The sequence below is a fragment of the Apostichopus japonicus genome, chromosome 10, assembly GCF_037975245.1.
Source record: "Apostichopus japonicus isolate 1M-3 chromosome 10, ASM3797524v1, whole genome shotgun sequence".
Classification (NCBI taxonomy): Eukaryota; Metazoa; Echinodermata; class Holothuroidea; order Aspidochirotida; family Stichopodidae; genus Apostichopus; species Apostichopus japonicus.
The window spans coordinates 8,626,337-8,650,379 of NC_092570.1; the positions used below are offsets into that span (position 1 = coordinate 8,626,337).

Here is a 24,043-nt window from a genome sequence, read left to right on the forward strand (position 1 = left end):
TCCACTGCGGGCACGTGTATGTTCATGTACATACACACACGCATAGCGTAAGCAAGAACTTCCCAATTCAGCATCAAAAGTGAAAGACCCAGCCAATGAGAAGCGAGGTATGCAAATGATGGCCTTAACAGCACTGGGAAAAAATCTTGCTGCCCAGTGCTATTTCAAATGTACTGACTTGATATAGCCTAAGTATACCATACTAGGCCTAGTACTACTTAAAAAAATGACTCGCAGTGTATACAAAAATATGATTAATATACAATAGGAATAGGATACACTAGGTTACAATATAGGCTTAGACCTAAGTCTTCCGTCCGTCTGTAGGCTATTCCGTGTAATGTTTACTTGTATGCAGGCTACACTGATTCGCTGACAATTATGAGTTGACTATGACAAACAGCCTAATTAGCTTATCGTTTTACTTTAACGCTAGGTCTACGTAATGCAAACGAATCAAAATCATTCGTCTACCCAACTTTGTCGTGAGTCTCTAAGCATTTCTCGTTCTTGTCACGTTCCCTTACAGAATATCAAAACAAACCTGCACATTTTTCAAACAACTCTTCCAGGGCCCGATCTAACGTCATTTTCCATGCCATTGTAGCTCGTAATCGCACACTGAGTACGAAACGGTATGTGGCTTGTACATATAAGGCCGTGGTTACTAGTACATTTAGTAACGATAAATGTCTTTACTTGACAAACTGGTACAAGAAGTGTTGTATTATGTACACTGCTTCTGTTTGGTTAGCGCTTTGGCAAAATATACTTGGCCTATCATGTAAAATGACCCAGTAGATGTTCACAATAAGTGTGTGCAGTGGCGTAGGAAGGTACTTTTGAGTGGGGGGCTGAAGACTGATGGCCGGCCTGGGGGAGAGGTCTAAGGGGAGGGGGTGTCCCCCTCCCCTTTGGAATTTTTTTGCATTTCCAGGTGGCCTCAGATGCAATTTGGTGCAATATAGCACACTTCAACACCCACTCCATTTTGTAAAGAATTTTGCATTTTCACCTGGCCTTAGATGCAATTTGGTGCTTCAAATGAGTTTTTTTTCTCATTTGGAAATGAAAAAGGGGTTTTCTGACTTGTGGAGCGGGGGGCAGAACGATACTTCCACCCCCCCATATTTTTCACTGGGGGCTGGCGCCCCCAGCCCACCCGGTTCCTACGCCCTTGAGTGTGTGTAATCCTCAATCGCATGCATATGAATACTTTTACAGAATGTTGTGTAATATTTGCATAATGCCATGTATTTTTTTACAACTCGTGATTTACATAACATTATTTTTCATATTATTTCTGTGTGTAGGCACTATGGGTGGCAGAATGAGAAGGATGGACTTTTACCAATGTCACTGTTCATAGAGGGCGTACCACTTCACCGTAGACATGGTCGAATGAGAGGGCTATGGTTGTGGGGCGACAGGTAAGCTAGGAGTGGAGTAAATTATGACTAAGCAATCTCGATGTAGCAGACTGTGAGAAAAAGAAATGATGCAGCGAAAAAGCTAAACTTTTTACATGGTTCTCATTGTTCAAAGATATCAAATGCTTGGAGATATTTCTGCTGAATATTCTTCTAATTAGCTCTATAAATCACACATTCTAATATATCTTTGTTTTCAATAGCACGTAGTGCAAAATCTTTATTTTGGTTTACCAACTTTTAATTAATCCTCACCATGCCTCTTTAACCATTTCATTGTTGATCACGAATTTTATGAGATCTTCATAATCCTGTTCAATCAGCTTCAGGTCCCACCGATTAACTTCAATAGCCTTCAAGGTTTTCAAGACTCCCAGTGAGACATCAGCCTTCAGGGTCAGGGCTTTCTCTGTAATTTTTTCCACAACATCTGAAAGCTTCAGACATTCAATTGGAATCTGGAATATAATCCACAGATATTGTAGTATTTCAACCTGAAATCAGTACCCAACAATAACAAATGGAAACCATAAAACTAGAAACCTGATTAGAGACATTAAAATTAACTTTGTTTGCTAGTAAAGATATGTTGTGTATTTAATCAGCTAGAGTTGTCTCATGCGTCACAATATCCTAAAGCAACACTAAGGATAAATTATTAGCCAACCTTTGTTTAATTCCATTGACGAAATGTGTACTTTACGATACACTGATCTTGTAAGTTAAATAGATGGTTCAGCATATGATAATGTTGTATTGAAAATGATTCACACATCCCAGAATGATCTGCCACTGTTTAGTACCTCTAGACCAATTCATACTTTTGTCTGATATCCACAGAATGAATAAATTAGGTGGATCTTGTACCAAAGATCAAATTTAATCTCTGGATTGAGAACTACATTTCAAGAAGTAACATATTTAAAATAAACTTACACCATTAATATTTCAACATACTAGATTTACTTAAGGTCTGGCACAATTTGGTGAAATATAGACCTTCAATGTTGCATCCTACAGATTGATGCTGTACTCGACACTGGACAATTGAATGTAGTATTCATGTACATTTCAGATTATGTATCACATATATCTGGATATAAGCAGAGGTTTGCTGTTTATTTGAGCTAAGAAATTTGTATTTTCACACTTTACCTGTGATCTTGAAGCAAAGGTGAGCATAGAAACTTTTGACCTCAGCAGCAGTCGACTATCTTCAGAGCTGAAGTTGACGGATTCTCTTCTACAGACCTCTTCGACAATGTCTTTGACCTTGTCCCCTTTGTAACCATCATACTCAGCAAAACAGAGGCAGGTGCAGTTCATGATGTAATCAGGAATCCCACGATCTCCTGTTTTAAAGTCTCTCATAATTAAAAAACTTGCAATGACATGAAAGCTGGGAGGACAGATGTGACAAGTGAAGCGCAAGACATAATGGAGATCAGCTGGGTCTATGTTAGCCAGGTGTTCTCTGAACAATTGATACTTGTCATGTTGTTCAGTTAATTTGTGACCCCAGAAGAGGAGGGCTAAATACTTTGCTGCAAACCACTCTTGGATTAACTTATGAAGGAATTTAACCTGTAGCGAGACATATTTCGCAGCTTTTCTTTTATGTAAAAGTTCTGATTTCTTCTCTTTAGATTCCGATATTGGTTTATTCTTTGATTGATTGATAGATTCCAAGAGATCAGGTTCAAGGGATACCCCTTTCTTTATCTCTGAAGTAACATTAGATGTGTTCAGTGACTTATCACTGATGGAATCAGTCTGGGGACTTTCACTGCCTGAAACAGTCTGAAGATCTCCAGGAGATCCCAAGAGATCAGGATCAAGGGATAGCCCTCTCTTTATCACTGAAGTAACATTAGATGTGTTCAGTGACTCATCACTGATGGAATCAGTCAGGGAACTTTCACTGCCTGAGTCAGTCAGAAGATCTCTACTAGGGGAATTAAATGGAGTTCCTTCCTCAACAACAAGTAGCCCAGCATCTATCCATGCTTTGCTATTTCTGACACATCTATCCACAAAGTCTTTTTGCCAAAACAACTGTTGGTTTCCTTTACAGAGGCCGTTAAAGGCAAGTTCCTCCAATGTAATGCATGTATCTTGGGGGTCTATTGATGTTACACTCTCTGAAATGCTGACATACTTTGCACTAGTATATTCCTGCTGCTGGTATGACAGATGACCCGAGGTGTCTTCCTCGTCCTGCACAGAACACAGAATGTCTACAATGGCCTTCACGAAAGGTGTAACCCTGTCGAGCTGACTCTCTTGTAACTTTCCTAATCTATCAATGTTATGTACTAACAGCACAAAGAGTAGTGGAACATTACAAATATCAAGAATAAATGGAACATTATTAATCAATTCCTTGATTTCTTCTTGCCTTTTGAGATAATCAGAGTAGACTTTTTCAATGTACTCATTCCTCTCATCCTCACCAAAGCTTCCTATCGTCAACATTGGACATGGAGGTAGATGCTTGGTATAATCTGTCCTAGCTGTGATTATAACAATGCAGTTGGACAGTATCTCCTTTGACATTACTCTCATAACCTCTGAGGGACTACCATCTTTGGTTACACCATTGTATTCTTCTAACCCATCCAATATGAGGTAGACTTTCTTCTTACCACTGTTTATTATAGACTCAATATCCTCTTCTGTAATGGGAATGCCTTTACGGATGTAGAACATCTTGATAGCTTGAATAATTGTCATGTTATCAACAATTTTCAAGGGCAGATAGATGACCATTGGGATATCCATAAGCTTCCCACAACACCAGTCATAGGCCAACTGAGAGGAGAGCATTGTCTTGCCGGAGCCTGGCTGTCCTTCCAGAATGATTCGAGTCTCTTCTTTCAGTCGTTCATGAGTAAAGATATCTCGGTAGTGTAGCTTACATTTTTGGTCAACTTCTCTACTAGATATTTTTGAACCAGAATTTGTTAAGACTAAGCCGCTGGCTATAAAGAGATCATTAGATTTCCATTGGCAAGACTTCTTCCAGGGGACAGGAGTCATGGTTTCAAACCAACTCTTCATCTTCTGTTTTAGGGATTTGATGAATAAGTTCTCTTTACCTTTAAAACAAGACATACAGAAACAAAATTACCACTACGAGAAGGTGAAATGTTCCACAATTCATGCTAGAAATCTACCAAGATGTTAGGCAAATGTAATTTGATATTGTAGTTTGGATAATCTGGTATCACTGTATCTGTGTTAACATCTTTCATAATTTTCCATTGTAAAGGAAGCTCACTCCAACACAAACTAAGATACTGACATCGCTCAAACATGCTTAGTCAGTTTAACAGTTACCAGTAATACAAACAACAATAATAACAAAAGGTGTCATGCATCAAGACCTGAAACAACTGGAAACCCAGATGTTATTATAACTCATTCACACCATAATATCCTGATTACTCTATCTGCAATTTATTTTCAAAGACCCTACATGTACCAATATTGAGAAATCGATTTTAAAAATTCATTTTCTTTTATTTAGAGACAAAAAAATGTACAATGATTGCTGTCATACATGGAAAGAATTGATACTGTTGTATTTCTTTGTAACTAATGCAATAAGGACCCCTTCGTAATAAGAATCATTGTTTAATTGTGAAGTGAGCGGGAGAAAGAGCTGTTGTATATACAACAACTTATGATTACACACAGATAACACAGCACAACAATGCACTCATCATAATAAAGTAAATAAAATCTGCCTTATTTAATTTCTCAAAAAAGGACAAAACTATTACGCCAATCCCACAAACGTAGGTTTGCTTCACCTTTGATCGACCTATTGAGGGGAGGGTAAATTGCTCCACTTTTTTTCTGCGTGGGAACAGGGATACGATGGATTTTATCAGTTGTGGTTAAAGCTGCTTGCTTATTTCTGTATCAACATAAACTGTGTTGTATCTTCTAAAATTGTTTGTGTGTACAAAAGACTGATGCAGATGGAATGAAGGTATTACGTAAGGCATAGCTGAGTAGTACACAGTGTAGCTGCCCGCATAAATCCGCATACATACAGTATAAAGTTTGAGCTGCTTTCTTGCAGAATTCCAGATAATTTGCAAAGCCCATTATTATTATTAACGATATTTTCCTGTACAACATGTCCCAAGAGACTAAGCAAAGTATTTGGTAGGACGATGAGGTATGCACATTGCTTGGCATTTGGTGCGACACAAGTATTATGTCAAAACTTGATAGGAGGTGCCGCAGAGTTTTTGTTTCACGTCATTCAGACTCTGGGTCCGAAATAATAAAAAACACAACAAACAATAATGGTGAATGAACGATATGGCGTAATGCACTTGTTAAGTTTGGGTTAGCACTAATTTCATGTAATTGTAAGAAATGCATTATCAACGCTGCTTAGGATCACAATGTACCACATAATTTTACAGCTAATCTTCAGGGGGATATACAAAAAACTTTTCTTCAAAAAGTTATGCGTCGGCCTACCAGGTGAGATGAATACATTTGGAGCCAACATGAATTGATCGAGTAACAAAGGTCGCATGTTCTAGACCTACAAAGCCTTATCAATAAGCCAAACTTTTGTAAAAGCACACCAAAACCTTCCACAAACACGTTCACTACAAATATTGCTGCACTCTGTATTAGAAAATAATAACAGGAAATGCAAAAAGATATACATGTTGCTTTGATAACTACTAAAAACAGATAGGCTTATTCCCATTCTCGATTACATTTACAGCTTGAGATCGAATGTAAAGACCTAGCTACAAAGATTGTGCCACAGTGACTGTAAAGCGTCTAGTCTAAACGCCATAATTTCTTTAATACAATACTAGCAAAATACACTGATAGTCAAATTTCTTGTTGGCAGGTTGCCAAGAAAAAGGTTTTTACATCAATGTCAAGTAAAATAGTACAGCATAAAGTAGGTGCGGACATGGAGTTGCAACAAAATATATTTGCAGCATATCTCGAACCCAACCCAACCATTTTGTTTTAGGGGGTTAATTATTTCTTTTGGGTAGAGTGAGCAAACATTTTTTTTTCAGTTGTTGGAACAATTTTACGAACACAAAGTCGGCATATCTGCTAGAACAATACTATATTTTAAGGTTTTCTATTTGATTAGCTTTCATTTTGGAAACTATGAATGAATTGTTTTACCTTAAGGATTTTTTACGTAACCCCCAAGACAAGGGGTACCACCCAAAATATTGTTTTGCGGAGACGAACAATGTTTTCCCTGCGCAGAGCATCAACTTTTTCAAAAGGTGGTAGGTAAAGGTCGGCTGTAAGTAGGGAAAGTAGAAAGCAGTACGTGTGCGCTACCAGGCGCGTAGCCAGGAATTTGCCAAGGGAGGGGCAAACATGTAGGCATTGCCTACTAGGCAAACTATCAGAGCCGTAGATACGGCATTGCAAACTATCTAAGCGTAGCGCCACCACATTTGGCGCGAAGCGTACAAGAACATTTTGACTGAAATTGCCTCCCAGATAGCTGGAAATGGCACTTCCCAGGCGTTGTTAGTTGCATCTTAGCATTTTCCCCTTTGAAATTACTAGCAATATCATAACATTAAAAAAAAATTAAAAATATGCTCAAGGGGGCGGCTGCCCCCTTCGCCCCCCCCCCCCCCCCTTGGCTACTGGGCGCTACTTGGATGATGTATGCACAGGCCGAAAAGACTCACTGCCTAGCTGTCGATTGCTGCTCGTATTCTCTGATAGAAAAATCTATTACAATTGTGTAACTATATTCTCTGCAAGATCGTGGATTTGCCGCAGTGTTTTAGATTTGTCACGGTCTGTACTATGAAACCCGTTGAACATTTTCGCCGAACACGTCATCATACACATGCAGTAAATGCCTAATCCTTTGCTCAAACTTCATTAAATCATTAAACTGGTATTCAAAAATTGTTTTTTCCACAGTTAAGTTTAACTTAATCATGGAAAGAAATTGCTATGCTTATCACATTGAAAATGCCCTTAAAACTATGCCGTTATTATGAACAGAAGAACAGTGTCTTTAGAGTGATACTGAGGATATGCTTAGTAAAAAAAGAAGCGAAATATTTCCTGCGAACCTGGTTTGGATGTTTCCATAGGTTTCAAATCATGCCCCTATTGCCTGAAGTTAACTCCATGAAAACACAGGTTCAAATTGCAGCTCTACCTATGCATGCTTGAAGCAAGCTTGCCACATTCGTGGGAACGGCCTATTGAAGCTGCGAGTTGTATCAATGTGCTTCAGCTCAAAACATGTTTTGACATCTCAGTATACATTGTCAAAAGTTGTTGTTGACTTTAATTCCTCCTTGATTAGTACAGGAAATCCTCCCCACGCTATGTCTAGTTTAATCCCCTGTGGTATTTGTATTGAAGGAGAGTGTTTCCATGGGTTAACCTCCAGTTATGCTTAAGAAATATTACATGATATCAGGGAGCATGGTATAGTGGTGGAAACTTCCAAGGTTAAATCTGTCACACCTTCAGTGGAAAAAGGGTGGAACTTTCCATAGTCTTGTCACACCCAGGTGTTAAGTAGTTATCCTGGATGGGAAAAGATCAGTCTCTTAGAGGAACCTCATGTATCAATATGTGTATATCAGCCAGGCTAGAGAGCTGCCTCAAAAAAGCTTATGGTTAAAATAGAGAAATTGTGTTGAACTATCAAAGTAAATAATTAAAATCTATGGGAGGAGCTGCTGTCTGCAGGTCCTGGACTTGTTGCCCGAATGCTGTTAAAGCTGCCATGTAATGGTAAGAGTTAAAATTCATTTTGGGATAAAAGTGAATCATAGTGAGTTTGCATTGGGGGGGGGGGGGGGGGGGGACGGTGGTAAAGCAACTAAATAAGGGATATTCAGTTTGCACTGATGTCAATGTATCTGTTGGTCAGGATGTCGGTGTGTACTGTATTTAGAACGGAGTGTACCAATTGTACAAGTCAACTAACTATAAGAAGTATGCAATTTGAATGATGTTATGTTATGTTCATGTATAGGCAAAATAAATCACATAATGATATGAGATTTTCCAAGACAGAAATCACATCTGTTATAGTTTAACTTCAGGCTTTAACCTTCAAAAGTTTAAAAGTACTTGCATCATTCATTATTCTTTAATATTCTGTATTCCAACCTTTTTTATTAAAGAAAATTAGTGAAATTTATCTATTTTTGAGCTCTGAAATCATCAAGTCAGTAATATTCCTTAAAACTGGCATGAAACTCGTACCAGTGGAGTGTAAAGTTTGTAACATACACATGAATTTACAATACCTTCATCTTGCGCCTTGATTTCGTCAGAAAGTACAAAGGACTGGTATTCGTGTATCTTAGCTACTGCCTGGACAAGATGATATTCCTCTAAAGGTGACTTTAATTTGCTGACATCAGAAGGATTAATGATACCCATCGCATCAATTGTCTGGAGGAAGGAGAGTCCTGGATTCTGACTGGAGATAACTGTGTTCTTGTTCTCATCAGTAACTTCAAAGTTATCACACAGTTTTACTGTTATTGAAAATGTTAAATGAGCAGAGAGGCCGGCGAGGAATCTATCGTATTCAGTCTCTTTATCTGAAATTTTTAAGGTAAACATCAAGTGTAAGTTTCCAGTGTTGTTAAATAGACAAAGACATACAGGCACGCTTATTTATGCATGATAACCATCTTGGCATAAGGTGATATTTTTCACGCTTGTACACATACTGTGTTTTGGTGTACAGAATTTGGTTTCAACATCTAGAATTAATCATCACCTGTGCTATGTATTGCTTAGAGTGGAATCTTTCTGGGCAAGGAGGGGTTGGGCGAGTTGGTGGGTGATAGTTCATAAACAGGTTTTGTCATATGTAGGATGTATGATCGTTGAAATATACTGCATGGAGATGAAGACCTTTCTTTAAGTCCTATTTTCAAATTACAAGAGGTGAATTAAAACACGAAATTGCAAAGAGAGCTAATGATTAGGGGCCTACCTCTTAGCTTCATGTAGGTCTTTAATAAGTGAGTATGGTTGATCTTCAGCTTGATGTATGCATCAGTTAATCGATTCACATTTGACGGGTGTATGTATCCTCTCTCTTCAAGGGCAAGTAGAAAGTTCTTGGAGTACAAGGTACTTGTAATAATGGTCTCTACTTGATTGGGTGGTAGTGAAAAGTAGCGGCCTAAATTCACACAGTCATTTTGGGTTAGCTCTGAAGACAGTTCTTCTTTGAGATCGCTGAAGGTCAAGATGGATGCCTATGGAAGAGAGAAACAACAATAAATCTAATAGGTTAGTAATTCTTTGCCAACTAACCCCATCAAGAACTTTCATTTGAGACCAGCCTTGGTCAGAAGATTTCTGGAATGTGACATTTTTTGAGATGTAACCAACAGCTACTCTGAGATTTGAACTTCTCTTGAACTCCACATAAGAGAGTAAGATTCTGGTTACTCGCAGAGAAGATCCACACACTAAATGAAGTCAAAAAGAAGCTACTGTAGGTATTGACCTCTGGTCAGCCAAATGAGATATACATCAAATATTACAGTTCATATTATTGTAAGGAAGGAAAGAAAATATAACAAGAGCCCAAGGGCATTATGGTTCCTTGCTTGTAAGGAATATGTACAAGGGGAGCAGCACATGAATGCATTCATTAAAGCTTCGAATGCTTATAGATGATGGCTTATATTTGCACCAAGAATGCCTTCGCTAAGGCTGCACCAGAGCCGAAAAATTTAAATTAGCTAAGGCTTTGATGGCTTAAATTTGCATATAAGTATTCACTTTGAAGCTTTAAATAGGCATACGCTCTGCAGCCTTAATGCTAGCATAAATTTGCCCTGAAGCCTAAAATGAAGGCTTCATTAAAGCTTCGAATGCTTATAAATGATGGCTTATATTTGCCCAAGAATGCCTTCACTAAGGCTTCGGTGTATGGCTGCATCAGATCTAGCCAAAAAAAATAACACAGGCTTTGGTGGCTTAAATTTGCATATTGGTATTCACTGTGAAGCCTTAAATTGATGAAATTGTTTTGAAGATTTATAGTGAAGGCATTCCAGTTTTTCTCATGATTTACACGACCGTACATATACGCTTCCCACCCAACACTGTAGGGTTTAACCTTGCGTTTAAATTTTACCTTCTTTACCTTAATTATATCATGAAGCAAATTAGTTGTATGCACCTCACATTATTTGGTTTGACAGCTATTTTGTATAGGTCCTTTCCAATGCTCCGGCCCCCCTCCCCACCCCTAGCAATCGCTTGAATGATTTTACTAGGAACCTATCGTCCCATGCATTCATGAATGCCTCTTCAACCCACACATGAAATGATGAAGAAACAATTTATATTATTTCTAAAAGAACACTTTAATTCAACAAAATGTTAATCATCGTTACTGAGAAACAATTGTGAATGAAATTTGAAACCAAAGAGTTTATCTGTATATGACGTCCCTTACACAAATTTCTAGTACCCTTTACATGCATGCATATTTCTTGAGCATGTTTTTTGCTCAGGGTTTGAAAATATACATGTATGAAAATGCCCTCCTTACATGCACTATGGCATGTGTGAGACATGTATTTCAAATGTTTCATACATGTACATGCTTAAAGCATGTGTTTTGTGTCGGATTTGAAACAATTCATGCTTGAAGTATGTTTTTAAATCCAATGTATGCACTAATGCAAAGGATATATACATGCATGTATTCCATGGAAATACATGCATGAAAGTATTCTCAAATGAGGCAATGCTTAGAAATAAGGTAGCATTAAATAAAATACTGGTTAAGAATAGAATACTTACAAGAAATGTGAAGAATAGACTTCTTAAGAAACAATTGATGAAATGCAAAATCTGGACTGAAAGCACCGAACATGGAAAATCAAAGTTTTATTTATGTTGAAAACATATACTAACAAGTGTAGTGAGAAAGGCAAATTAGAGTTATCCTGGCAAGCTAAAAAAAGTATTTGCAAAACTGAAAAATAGGGAATTGGTCACATGTAGATAATGAACGGTAGATATAATTATAAACTGGTATATAGCTGATAAAAAATAAGAAAGCACCTTAAATGCAACTATACAAGTGTAATAAAAATGGTATATCAAAACATTACATATGCCCATGGTGCACCCTTAATTGGGACTACATTTTCCTCACTAAAGATGTGTAGTGTTATAGTATAGTATACAAGTATACTGTTGTAAAGGTAGTAATGAATGAATCACGTTGAAAGATAAGATCTGGATACCCAAAACACTGATCAAGTCATAAAATTTGGCAATGCTTATCCAATTAAAGAATGGATTGGAAGCTTACAGAATGTTGCATCACAGAATGGCCACTCTGTATGCTCTAAGGCACATATATAGAATATATATTTATCATAAAATTAAGGCAAAAAGAAAACATGAGCAACATAAATATAGTTAAGCTACATCAAAAATATGTGAACATTCTAAGAGCATTAAATTTGGTGTAAAACATAAAACAAATTACCTACTTGTTCCATTGCTGACTTCTATTCCTTTAGGCTTGGTAATTTGTGGAGCCAAATAGCAAATTAAGAACAGAGTAGAAAACTTTCTAGCAGGTACCTATAAGCCAAACACTAGCTTTTCAAGATTTTTACAGCACATGCAGCTCATCAATTTCTCAGAACTTCTCCCAGGGCAAATAGGGAATATCTACTTCACACAACTCACATACAAACAAAGTTCATATTAATTAAACTCTACATTTACACTTGTAAAGGTATTGGCATATCAAGATTAAGGCAAATTTTGTAAATATTCATATGACCCAAAACAGTAGGGATCATAAATTTCCCCAAGCCCAACATGCAGTATATGTCAGATATTATGTTTATTTGCAGTATTTCTCAATTAGCAGAGTTGACAGTTGACACTTTTTGTAAAGTTTGTACATACATGGCAAACATTTCCCGGTGCATTGTACTGTCTGCACTGAAAATGCGCCCACTACACCACTTGACAAACGTTACCCCATTCTGCTTGCGGACCCTATATGAATTATGCTGTTCGCAGCCGTTTTTCTACTGTTGTAGGCATCAAGGCGTGGGGCAATTCCATGACAGAAATCTGTAAAACAGAAACAAACACAAATATATATAGGCTATAGATATTTATTATAGAGAAAATCCATGTTTACTCCAAAGAAAAATATTATTAGAGAAAACCAGAGAAATAAGATAAGACTCATAACTGACAAATAAGGAGTAGTGTTTTAGAAAATTGGAAATAGTTTTTTCTAAAACTTTACTCCCTATTTTTCAATTATAAATCATATCCTAGTTCTCTGGTTTTGTCTAATAATGATATTTCATATATATACATATATATATATATATATATATATAACACGTTGTGTCACTTCTGGTCGAAAAAGTGCGCGATACACAGGGAAGGTTTAAACATCAATTATGGACAGTGTGCACCTAGTAGGCTATATCACACCTGTATGCTTCAAGTCTATTCTTGGTACAAAATTTGAAAACTCCAAATGTCAATATTCGAGAACAAAGCATTAGATTTGAAGGTAAGTTTTACCAGAATGTTCAGATTATAGTACTCTTTGATATAAATTTTGGCTGGACAATCCTTTTTCAAATGGCAAAAAATGCCAGCATAATTGTATGACTATATGTGACATACCTCAAAAGTTTCACTACTCTCACATTCTTGGACAAAACTGTCTTCTTCAACCGATGTCTCTGATGGTGCAATGCCATCCAAAAAAGAAACTTTTGGGTCTGAAAAACTTGTCTGTAAGAAAAAGTATGAACAACTTTTATTAAAGTTATTAACCTCGGGCCTAGAGGAAAGATGATGGATGGCGATGGGACGTTGACTTTCAAACACAAACCGTATCTTTCTGCTGATTAAAGAAAGTTCTGGTTGAAATTGCTACTTTAAATCTTTGCAGGATGCATATTTATAGCTGACTTGAAGGGAAACTACAGAAAGTTGTGTATCTCTCAATTACCTACCTATCCTCCTTTAAAAAATGCCTCTAAAAAAATACTACAAATATCTAACCTGTTTCTTGTTGCTAAGGGAGGCTTGTTGGCATTCCAATGCACCTGTCAAGCGTTTCAAGAAATGCAGTTCCTCACAAGTGACTGTTGTAAGGAAAGAGCAAAGGTTCTGTGAAATCCTCTTGACATAAATTGAAAATGTTTGTTAAAACTAGCTTTACTCTGTCAAAATATGTCCATATATCAAAGAAAACAATAATAAGACAGAAGAGGTGACACAGCTGAAATGATACGTGTAACCAGAAGAACAAAATTGAAGGTTTATCTTAATGCATCACAATTAGTGTTCAAACAATTTACTTTCAGAATCGGTACGATTATTGCATAATCGGAACATAATCGGAATCGGTAAAAATTACGTGGAAAACCAGTTATGTCACACCGATTATTCAAAAACATATCGAAGGTGAAAATATCATTATTCAAAAACATATATATGGAAGTTGAAAATATCAACTGATGTATTAAATTTCATCAAATATGGCTGCCATGGTCGCCGATTTTGTTTCCCTCGTGGTTAGTGATTTCATATTTCTCGCCACAGTAAGCATGGTAACAATAACAATTTCGCGAATTAACAAATGTGCTAGACAGGGTCGGAAATATGCGGGGCGACGGGCGATTCACCCTATCAAGTGCTGAAAATGCCCTCCTAAAGCACAATTACGAGTGCGAAAAAGAAAAGGGAGTTCTATAAGAAAATCGCCCTTGTTATATCAGGTGTCTGTGTAAAATTAATTGTCACATGCGTTTGCTTTAGCAGCGCGAATCGCGCAAACAGTTCTCACAATCTCGCATCAATTTTTAAACAGTGCCGGAGGGTCGCGCTCAATCATCGGGAACTTTCTGCGCAGTCACTGGCAAATTTAAGCCCCCCAGGAAGGAATTTCAGTACCAGCGACATTAACCTAAAAGCCCCACAAATCTCCGACCACATGGTAGCCTTACTTCACACTAAGTCAACATGGAAATCTAACCTAGCCATCAATTAATTCGCTTTAGTTGTGTCGCAAATAAAAAAAATAAAAATATCCATGGAAACAGCAATCTTCGACCACACGTTAGCCTAACAACCACACTAAGTCAATGGGAAATATAGCTCAACCATCGTTTTGCAAAAACAAAACAAAAAAAATACTTTGCCTAGCTTTTTTACATACTTTCCTTGCTGCTATCGTCGCGCATGGTACCCGAACACCACATGTAGACAACGGGAAAATCTAATCTAAGCATCTCTTTATTCGCTGAAATTGTGACGCAGTTAGCTATAACTAAAATATCCATGAAATACTGCAACCTTCGACCTCATGTTAGCCTAACAACCACACTAAGTCAATGGGAAATGTAGCCTAACCATCGGTTTGCAAAAAAAAAAAAATAGCTTAGTTTTCAACTTTCAATATGCTGGAAAACGGCATTTGTTTGGAAGGTATGTGCTATGTCTTAAAGAGGGAATGTTGTATTTTATTTTGGAGTAGTTTCTAGTTGTTATTATTTCTTTACATCAATCTGGTAACATTCTAGAGTAATTTTAAACAAGTTACGATGTACAATTTCCTTTTCAGTTTGATTGACCTGAGCATACATTTTCTAATTGAACTTGAATGGAGTTAATAGGTAACGAATAAATATGTTTAACTTCAAGTTCGTAACATTTCTATTTGTTCATAAACGGTTTAATACTGAAAATAAGTACAAAATAATGTCGGAATGTAGGCAATATGTAATTAAAATTTACACTTTGGTAAAGATTGAAGATGGATGGTTTGTCTGAGATGCTTTTTGAGATGGATATTTTGAGTAACTATTCTATGCCCATTTCAAGCCATAAACACTGACAGGTGACATACACGTCGGGGTGGTTAGGCCATTCGCTTAGCATTTGTAAAAAAAAAAAAAAATCTTTCCGAGAAACTCCAGAGGTAGGCCTAGGCTAATTTGGTACAAACAAAAGGATATCTAGTAAGAGCCTTGTATTACCACGAAAGCAAAAGTAAACAGAAAAATCACAACAATAATTGTTTCTATCACAAAATTTATTGCCGATTTCGTATAAACGGTATATTTTCTCTTTTTCAAATAATCGGTAATCGGTATTTTCTGTTATGCCTAATCGTTTGAACACTAATCACAATATCAATGCAGCATTTGCAGTTCATATTTGGACCAAACAATTTCAGAAACCAATATATTATCAATTTGACCTTCCGTGATGCATGATCCTTCCAATGAATGATGTAGGCTAGCTTCTAATCTTACATTGTACGTCTTTTAGTTTTTCAGGATAAGTAACGAAAACAAAAGTAATTAAAATAAAGAAAAAACTGTAGCCTAGGGCCTAAACATTATGAATATGACTTATGAGAGCATGCAAAACCATTACTGTACTTACATGGTAATTTTAGTTGGGGCATACTGTACGTTGATACTGTTTTAACTCTCTCCTGCGCTCGTCGTACTTCGGTTAATATCTTCTTCGGTCCCAAGCAAGCTTCCAACATATTTGCACTTCTTCTCTTGCTGGTAAACGACTTACGCACTGAACCACGTACAATGCAAGTGTTATAATGCAAGTGGGTAGGCTATAGTATAGGCTACTACAACATGACCGAAAAGTTGAAATTCGAAAAATGCACTCAACTAAATCACTGGAAATAATGAAACCAACTGCTTTAAACACTAGATCCGTTGACAGAAACAATTACCCTTGATATCAGAGTGGACGTGACAGGAGGTGTTCATAAAATGAGCAAAAAAACAAGCAAATTTCCGAAGAAAGATGATACCGACAACACGCCACTGATGTCTTCCGATATCTATATAATTTTACTATCTTTGAAAGTGTATAAGTTTTACCGCCGAAATTGATAGTCCCGAGTAATGTTCATTGTAAATGTGAACTGTAATAAATTTAACAGGAAACGAATCTATTTGGTCCGTGTTTCGTGGGTTAAACAGGACAGGTGTAATTAATTAAAATAGATTTATTTAAAAATTGTGGGTTTTCTTTTTTTGGTATCGTTTTTCTCGGCTTTAGAAGACAAGACAAAATTAAAAAATAATCAATAAACTTACCGGGCACGCCGTCTGTGGTTTAGTTCAGCGTCGGTACGGTAGATCATTATGCATATTCATATTGTCGACAGCAATGTTCAACTTAACTTCGACCAACGTAAAACAGTATACTGTACTGTACTGTGCGCATATCGCGCGATATGTATAGACCCTACGTACCTTGTCCTTAGACTTTAAGAGTAAGTACCGACGACGTTACTTCTAAGTTCTATACTCTAAGAAAATTCCGGAACTTTTGTCGATCAATATTGAGGCCTACAATGCCTTCTAAATATAGAGACTATTTCAGGACAAGCAACCCGTTTAAATGTATGCCACGAACCACACGGTGTGACTAAACTCATCTCAGTAAGACGATTTAGACAATGGTGATAAGATGCCTTACGTTAGGCCCAATATATATGATACTACTCATGTTAGTGTGTTAGTAGGATGGTGACTTCGAAGTTCGGCCACTTAAGACTTAAAACACCCCAAAACTAAATCTTCTGTTATAAATCATTTGAAAATATACTTCATATGGTGGGAGAATTTTGTTATAGTACGATACACGGCCAAACTTTCTTTCCTGCAAACTGTTTTCACGTTGTTTTCCAAGAAGATTCTTCGTGATTGTGGAACTGGTATTTCTTGCTAGAGTATTGCGAAGTTCGGACACGCAACCTACAGTGTGGCGCTGGTGATAAAATTGGTGGCGCAGTTGCTTTTTCAGTAATTATAACAGACTTCATAGATCTTTGTCATTTTATTGACAAATATGTAAGTAACTTCTTGCACACGGGTCATTTTGGAGAGAAAATAACTGTAGCTAGGCTAGGCTATATCTTATTTGTATTACTATTACTGTCTTGGTCTATACCTAGGCTTAGCCCTTTAGCCTAGTCCACCAAAATTACATGGGCAGGGTATACAATTAAGCTTCTTTAAAGTTTACTTGCAAGTAGTGTCAATGGGTTTAAGAATGCTTTGGACAAGCACTTTAAGCATTGTAATCGGGTCTGACTCTGAGTGTTTGTGTCTTCAGTTTTTTTCCTCTCTCTATAGGGTCCTTGATGGGGACTCGAGTGTCCCTCCTGATCCTTTTTTCTACTAAACTAAACTAAACTACTGTAGGAGCCTGGAACTGCCCTTAAAATGCATAGCTGGAGGCGGAAAAAAAAAACTTTTTTTGGGGGGGGGGTAGATCATAGTCATACTAGTCCAAAGTATTTTAGTAGTAAATAGTAAACAAACAATACCGTGGTTCCTGTTTAGTCCAAAGAGACATTAATTTAGAGAAATTTAATGTCAAAGTTACAGTAGCAGATTCGAACTGACCAGAAACGTGGTGCAAAAAGCTCATGAACGTACAGGTCACTGTGTTATAACATAATCTTTTTATTGGAATTTGGAAAGCTGATTCTGATCAGTATTGTTTGGAGAAAGAAAGTAATCAACACAACAGGAACACTGTAGATATAAATGACTATATGAATAAATTGTGAATTTAGTACAATGCAGAAAAATGTTATTCTTGTTCACAATTGATAGGTTAAATCAATTTGAAAGTATTTGTTGCAACTTGCTGTGGTAAGCCTCTCATCTTTCTTTCTGTCTAAATGGCTGTCGTTCACTTTTGACTCAAGAGGGCATTGAGTATCTCTTTGGAAATTTGTCAAACCTTTACCGCTTAATCTACGGCGCAAGAGTTACCAGAATAATTAGATTGAAGGGCTTGTGTTCAGTGCTCAGAAGGAAGAACAATTACACTTAGGTTGCCGTTCTATAATTTTTTTCTTGGGGGGAGGCCGGTGGGTAGGGGTGGATGACAGAAGTTGTTTTGCAAAGAACAATCCAAAGACTTTTTTGCTGTTAGTCACGATGTAAAGTAATGCCAAATATAGTTTTTGTTTTGGCCTACAGTACTCAAGGAAATCGTACTATGCATGTTACGCTTAGCTTAGGCTACTGTAAGTCTACCAGAACAGGAAAAACATCAGCTTTGATGAACATTCAAATTTGTACATTTTCTTGAAATGTACTGCAACTTATTTAATCTTGTTTAAGTCGTTTGTGTGTATATATGATCCTCAACAATACTAATTGGTCTCAAAGTGCAAGCAATTGTGATCTAGGGTTGTTATACTTGACTTCAAAAGAACGTAAAGGTCATAGCTTGGCTTGTGCATTTAACACAGGTTTGTCTCGGGTGACATAAGTTTTTATCTGCGGAATGCAAACTTTTTCGGGCAGATGTGTCCCTGGAACGCGCGTTTTGAATTCCTAGTAACTAAAAACACTGGCTGACATTTTTTCCAAATGACTGTTTACATTTGGCCACCCAAAAAACATTTGGTTTCCATAAAAGGGTTGTGACCCCAATTTGACTACCAGGGGTGTAAAATAGAATAGTATTCCACTTTACTTTCACCAACTTATTGTAGAACTGCATTTATTGAACATTAGTGAATGTATAAGTGGTAAAATAATTATTTTGAGATTGCAGGCAATACCAAATATAAACTTCAAAAAGTCATACTGCATCATCCTGTATTTTTTATAAAGCTTTTAAATTTCTGTCATCACAGTATGTAAAGTTGGAATCAAGGCACAGTATGAAGCATGTACAGTAGCTAAATACACAATGGCATTTCCTTATAACTCATGGGATACTACCAAATCAATGCTTTATATTTCAGGGTGCTCCATTTAATAACATATATCACCAATGCATGAGGTTACTTAGAACAACCAGCTAGCTGAAATTCGGAAAAAAGGAATGCTTGTTTGCATCTTAAGATGTCAAGAGCTTATCTGGAAAAGCAAAAATAATCAAACTCTTTATTCCTACCAAAACTAATTGTGATAAATATAAATATGATATAATCATCCTATATACAAAATATATATAATAAAATTACTATCTTCCAGAACCAGTTAATTGTTTATCTGAATCATCATCATTGTTAATTTGATAGAGAGAAATATCAATAAAATTGAATGGTACTTGACAAATCATCATAAGTTTCATGGCAGGACATTGATTTTTATATGTCATTTGTATGAATCATCTACAGTCAGAGCTAGGGATCCCCTGATACCCTGGCCACCATGGATGCAGAACAGTTTCCACTTATATCACAACACTTAAGAAGAATGGTTTACTTTCTCTGCTTACTTTATTTTGAGTAATGAGTTCCAATTAATACATACTGATGTTCACTGGAATTCTGATGTAGGGTTAAATTTATTACAAAAGGTGATCAGAAGGGCATTCTCTTGACAGTGTAGCAATAATATTCAATTGTACATAATTTAAACAGCTTAAGTTGATATCTCTTTGTCAAAATTAACTCATCATATATGGCTACACAGGAAATTACAGTGAAATATTGTACCATTCATTAAGCTTTTCATCACTCTATTGTCCAGTAACTGCTAAGTATATAGGAATACTTTTTCATGTAATGGTATTTGCACTAATTGGCTAGCATCTGTACTGCACATAGCCAATGCTTCTCCAGGAAGCTGACACTGTAAAAGGGGGGTACCAATGTAGTCTTGACCGTGACGGTTGTTACTCTTTTCTAGCGTGCGTACATGCCTTCCCTTAAATGCCTAAAATATCTCGAATGTGCTTGTCCACTGAATTGTATATGACCAAGGATCTGTCCATTACATAAGTCTTGGATAATTCTCAAAAGCCAATGCATGCAGCCTATAGCCAATATTAAAAAACCTTCAAATTTATGAATCCCTATTTTGATTGCTTGTTAGGCTTCATAGCAATGCCAAAATAAAGCTTCAAACTCATGAAGACTTGTAAGGCTTCACAGCAATGTCAAAATAGAGCTTCAAAATCATGAATCCCTATTTTGACTGCTTGTTAGGCTTCGATGACAATGCCAAAATAAGGCTTCAAACTCATGAGGACTATAAGGCTTCACAGCAATGTCAAAATAGAGCTTCAAATTCATGAATCCCTATTTTGATTGCTTGTTAGGCTTCGATGGCAATGCCAAAATAAGGCTTCAAACTCATGAAGACTTGTAAGGCTTCACAGCAATGTCAACATAGAGCTTCAAATTCATGAAACCTTATCAGACTGCTTGCTAGGCTTCACAGAAGTGAGAAAATAAGGCTTCAGATTCATGAATACTTATTCTGAATGCTTGTTAGGCTTCAAATTAAGGCTTCATAGTCATGAAGCTTTAGTTTAAGGCTTCACATCCTTATTTAAGCATTCAGAAGCCTTAATGGAGGCATTCAGAAGCCTAAATAAGCCATCATGTTTGGTAAGGGGCACTGTCCTAAAATAGTTATGTGGTCCGATGTACACACAATATTATTGCCAAAAATATCACAAATCAACCGTTGGTCCCTTTGAAAACCTGTTGAGGACCAGGTGTCTGATATGAGCAAGACTGCAAGAGTTGGCTCATTTTAGAGAACTCACAGAATCATCCTACAGTATCTGTACTTATTAAGACTTTTTACAAACCAACAAAACATTGATTTCTAATAACTTCTCACACAAAGGTTGCAGAGGAGTCAACTTATGGACAATTTAGATCGAAATATGCCCACAAACCTTCAAAGAATCGACTATAGAGGTCACTGGAGGTCAACCTGAGGTCAAAGGTCACCCAAATGCAGGTCTGCTGTTGGATTACAAAAGCATAACTCCCAACCTTGATGGACAATTGGTTCTTAAGTTATTGCAAAAATAACACTTTTTGACCACTAATTGACCTTTGTTGACCTTGGATCACATGACTGTTATGTTTGGAAACGATCCCTTACCCCATTCACAATAAGTCCACAAATATCAACCATGTCAGCCTCTGTCAAAAGTAGGTTCAAGAGTTATTGCCAAAAAAAAAACACATTTTTACCCATAATTGACATTTGGTGACCTTGGATCGCATCACTGTTATTTTGGAAAATGTGTCCCTACTTCATTCACAACTCGTCCCAATATATCAGCTATCTCAGATTTCGTGTCTAGAAGTTGTTGCAAAATTAGCATAAGTTGGCAGATTTTTGCACATAAGCAACCTTGAATAACTTTGGATGAGCTGATGGTTTTTATAAAAAATATTTCCCTTAATGATGTGCACTCTCTCCTAAAATTGTTATGTGCTCCAATGTACTCACACAATGTTATTGCTAAAAAGGTATCAAAACCAACCTTTGGCCCCTCTCAAATTGAGAACCTGTTGTCCAACTGAAGCGGGAGTTGGTTTCCTCTATATATCACACAGAGCTCTATCTAGAAATATCAAATTATTGACAAACTTTTTTCTTTGCCCCATATCTCCCAAAATGAGCATATTTTTCCAGATTTTTCTTTTAACCTCATAGTAACTTCGCACAGGAGGGTTTCACATGGGTCAACCAATGGACAAACTTGATCAGAAGGTACGTTTGAGATCCAAATATGGCTACAAAAATTCAAATAACCAAAGAAACTAATATAGGTTACCAGAGGTCAACCTGAGGTCAAAGGTCACCCAGATGCGAGTCGACTAATGGATTTCAATAGGCTAACTCCCAACCTTAACGGACATTTTGTTCTCAAGTTATTGCAAAAATACTAGTTTTTGACCACTAACTGACCTTGGATCACATGACCGTTATGTCTGGAAACGATACTTTACCCCATTTACAACTTTTAACAAAATATCAACAAGGTAGGACCCTGTCAATGATAGTTTCACAAGATATTGCCAAAAACAACACATTTTGACCCACAATTGATCTTTGGTCACCTTCGATCACATAACAGTTATTTTTGAAAACGTGCCCATACCTCACTTACAACGCGTCCTAATATATCAGCCATGTCATACTTTGTGACTAGAAGTTGTTGCAAAAATTAATTGGCATTTTTTAGCACATAAGTAACATTGAATGACCTTGGATGACCTGATGGGTTTTATCAAAAATATTCCCCTTGATGATGTGAAACCTCTCCTAAAATTATTATGTGCGCCAATATACACACAGTATGTTATTGCTAATAAGGCATCAAAACCAACCTTTGGCCATCATAACCTGAGAACCGGGTGTCCGATTGAAGCAGGAGTGGGTTTCCTCTATAGAGCACAAAAACCTTTATCATATCTCAAAATATTGACCATTTTATTTTGCCCCCTATCTCCTAAAATGAGCATATTTTTCAAAATTTGACCTTTAACCTTTTGACCTCTCGATCAGATGTAGTTTGACACGCTTATTCCAAAACACAACATGACAAGTCTATAAGACTATCCTAACTGTCCTTTAAAGAAAAAACCCTTGACCTCTGATAACTTTGCACACTTAGGTGGCACAGGGGTCAACAATGGACAATTTTGATTGGAAGGTACCTTTGAGATCTGATTATGGCCCCGAAAATTCAAATAACCAAAGAAACTGATAAAGGTCACCGGAGGTCAACCTGAGGTTAAAGGTCACCTAGATGCGGGTCAACTACTGGGTTACAATAGCATAAATCCCAACCTTGATGGACATTTTGTTCTCAAGTTAGGGGCAGGGGCTGTGGCAGGGCAACCCCCTTACTAGTACCCGGGGCGGGCCAACCCCTGCTTAGTATCTACTGCCTCTCTGTTCACTCTCCTTTCTTTATTCTTCTTTCTTTCTTCTGGTATTTTCTTCTCTCTTTGTTCTATTTCCTTGCACACCGGCACACCCCCTTTTAGCTAGAGCCATATGTTCAATGAATATTCATACATGTCTTCTCTGTCGTGTCTTTTTTTTTTATGACTTCATGGTTATAGCTAGCTCTTATGTACTTTACGCTGGCAGTGATTGCAACCATTTAATATTTAATTATCATTTTGTAATAACTTTGTAATAACTTTGTAACATTTTGTAATAATATTTATTTACTTTTTGTTTTACTTTGTTTTACTTTGTTCTTAACGATTTACTTCAGGAAATGCCTAGAAATATTCCTAAATTCTGGTCAGAACATAGATTCAAATAAAAAATTGACAATTTAAAAAAATGCATCGCTTTAGATTTTTAAAACAGACTTCACAGTCCACTTCTATCCCGAAGGCCGGGAACGGGAATTTTCAGTAATTTAAAGACAAATTTAAACTCGGAATATCACATTTATGAATCTGCTTGATGTGCGAGCAAAAGGGAGGGTTGGGGAAGGGGTGGTGGGTATGTGAAGGAAATCTCAACTATGTATGATTTCGGAAATTAACGCCGGCAAGTTAACTTATGAAACCAATTACCTCACACTCATGAAGAGTAACAGGAATTTGTTTCTGCACTCCGTCTGGAAAGTTTTTACGCTTTAGTGTTAAAGGCAAACTGATGGCAACAACTGTAATGCATACTAAAGGATGGATTTAGGTGGAAACTCATTTCTTTCAACTGTCTACTACATATCAAACTTATGTTTGTATCTAAAGTAAATATTTACACGTAATGATAACTCACACTCATTACTTA

The 24,043-nt window shown here is 36.9% G+C and overlaps 2 protein-coding genes across 2 annotated transcripts in view; both read right to left on the reverse strand.

Moving 5' to 3' along the window:
• LOC139975405 (uncharacterized) overlaps nucleotides 1–24,043 on the reverse strand; it is a 77,305-nt gene that overhangs the window by 38,466 nt on the left and 14,796 nt on the right. The window contains exons 5-8 of the mRNA XM_071983385.1: nucleotides 9,433–9,700; nucleotides 8,732–9,031; nucleotides 2,586–4,528; nucleotides 1,686–1,888 (exon numbers count right to left, since the gene is read on the reverse strand). Of these exons, the coding sequence (XP_071839486.1) occupies nucleotides 1,686–1,888; nucleotides 2,586–4,528; nucleotides 8,732–9,031; nucleotides 9,433–9,700 (2,714 nt within the window). The remainder of the gene's footprint in view (nucleotides 1–1,685; nucleotides 1,889–2,585; nucleotides 4,529–8,731; nucleotides 9,032–9,432; nucleotides 9,701–24,043) is intronic.
• Nucleotides 11,296–24,037, reverse strand: LOC139975412 (uncharacterized). The gene is made up of 5 exons (XM_071983396.1): nucleotides 15,912–24,037; nucleotides 13,521–13,603; nucleotides 13,137–13,247; nucleotides 12,467–12,563; nucleotides 11,296–11,320 (listed from the first exon to the last, which is right to left on the reverse strand). Exons 1-4 carry the CDS (start codon nucleotides 16,018–16,020, stop codon nucleotides 12,495–12,497), a joined length of 372 nt encoding a protein of 123 aa, XP_071839497.1. The 5' UTR covers nucleotides 16,021–24,037; the 3' UTR covers nucleotides 11,296–11,320; nucleotides 12,467–12,494.

Coding starts and splice junctions, on each gene's coding strand:
- LOC139975412 (XM_071983396.1), bottom strand. CDS start 16,020: ATGTTGGAAGCTTGCTTGGGACCGAAGAAGATATTAACCGAAGTACGA. Junction 13,604..15,911: donor GCCCCAACTAAAATTACCAT/GTAAGTACAGTA, acceptor TCCTTACAACAG/TCACTTGTGAGGAACTGCAT. Junction 13,248..13,520: donor CCCTTAGCAACAAGAAACAG/GTTAGATATTTG, acceptor TTTTTCTTACAG/ACAAGTTTTTCAGACCCAAA.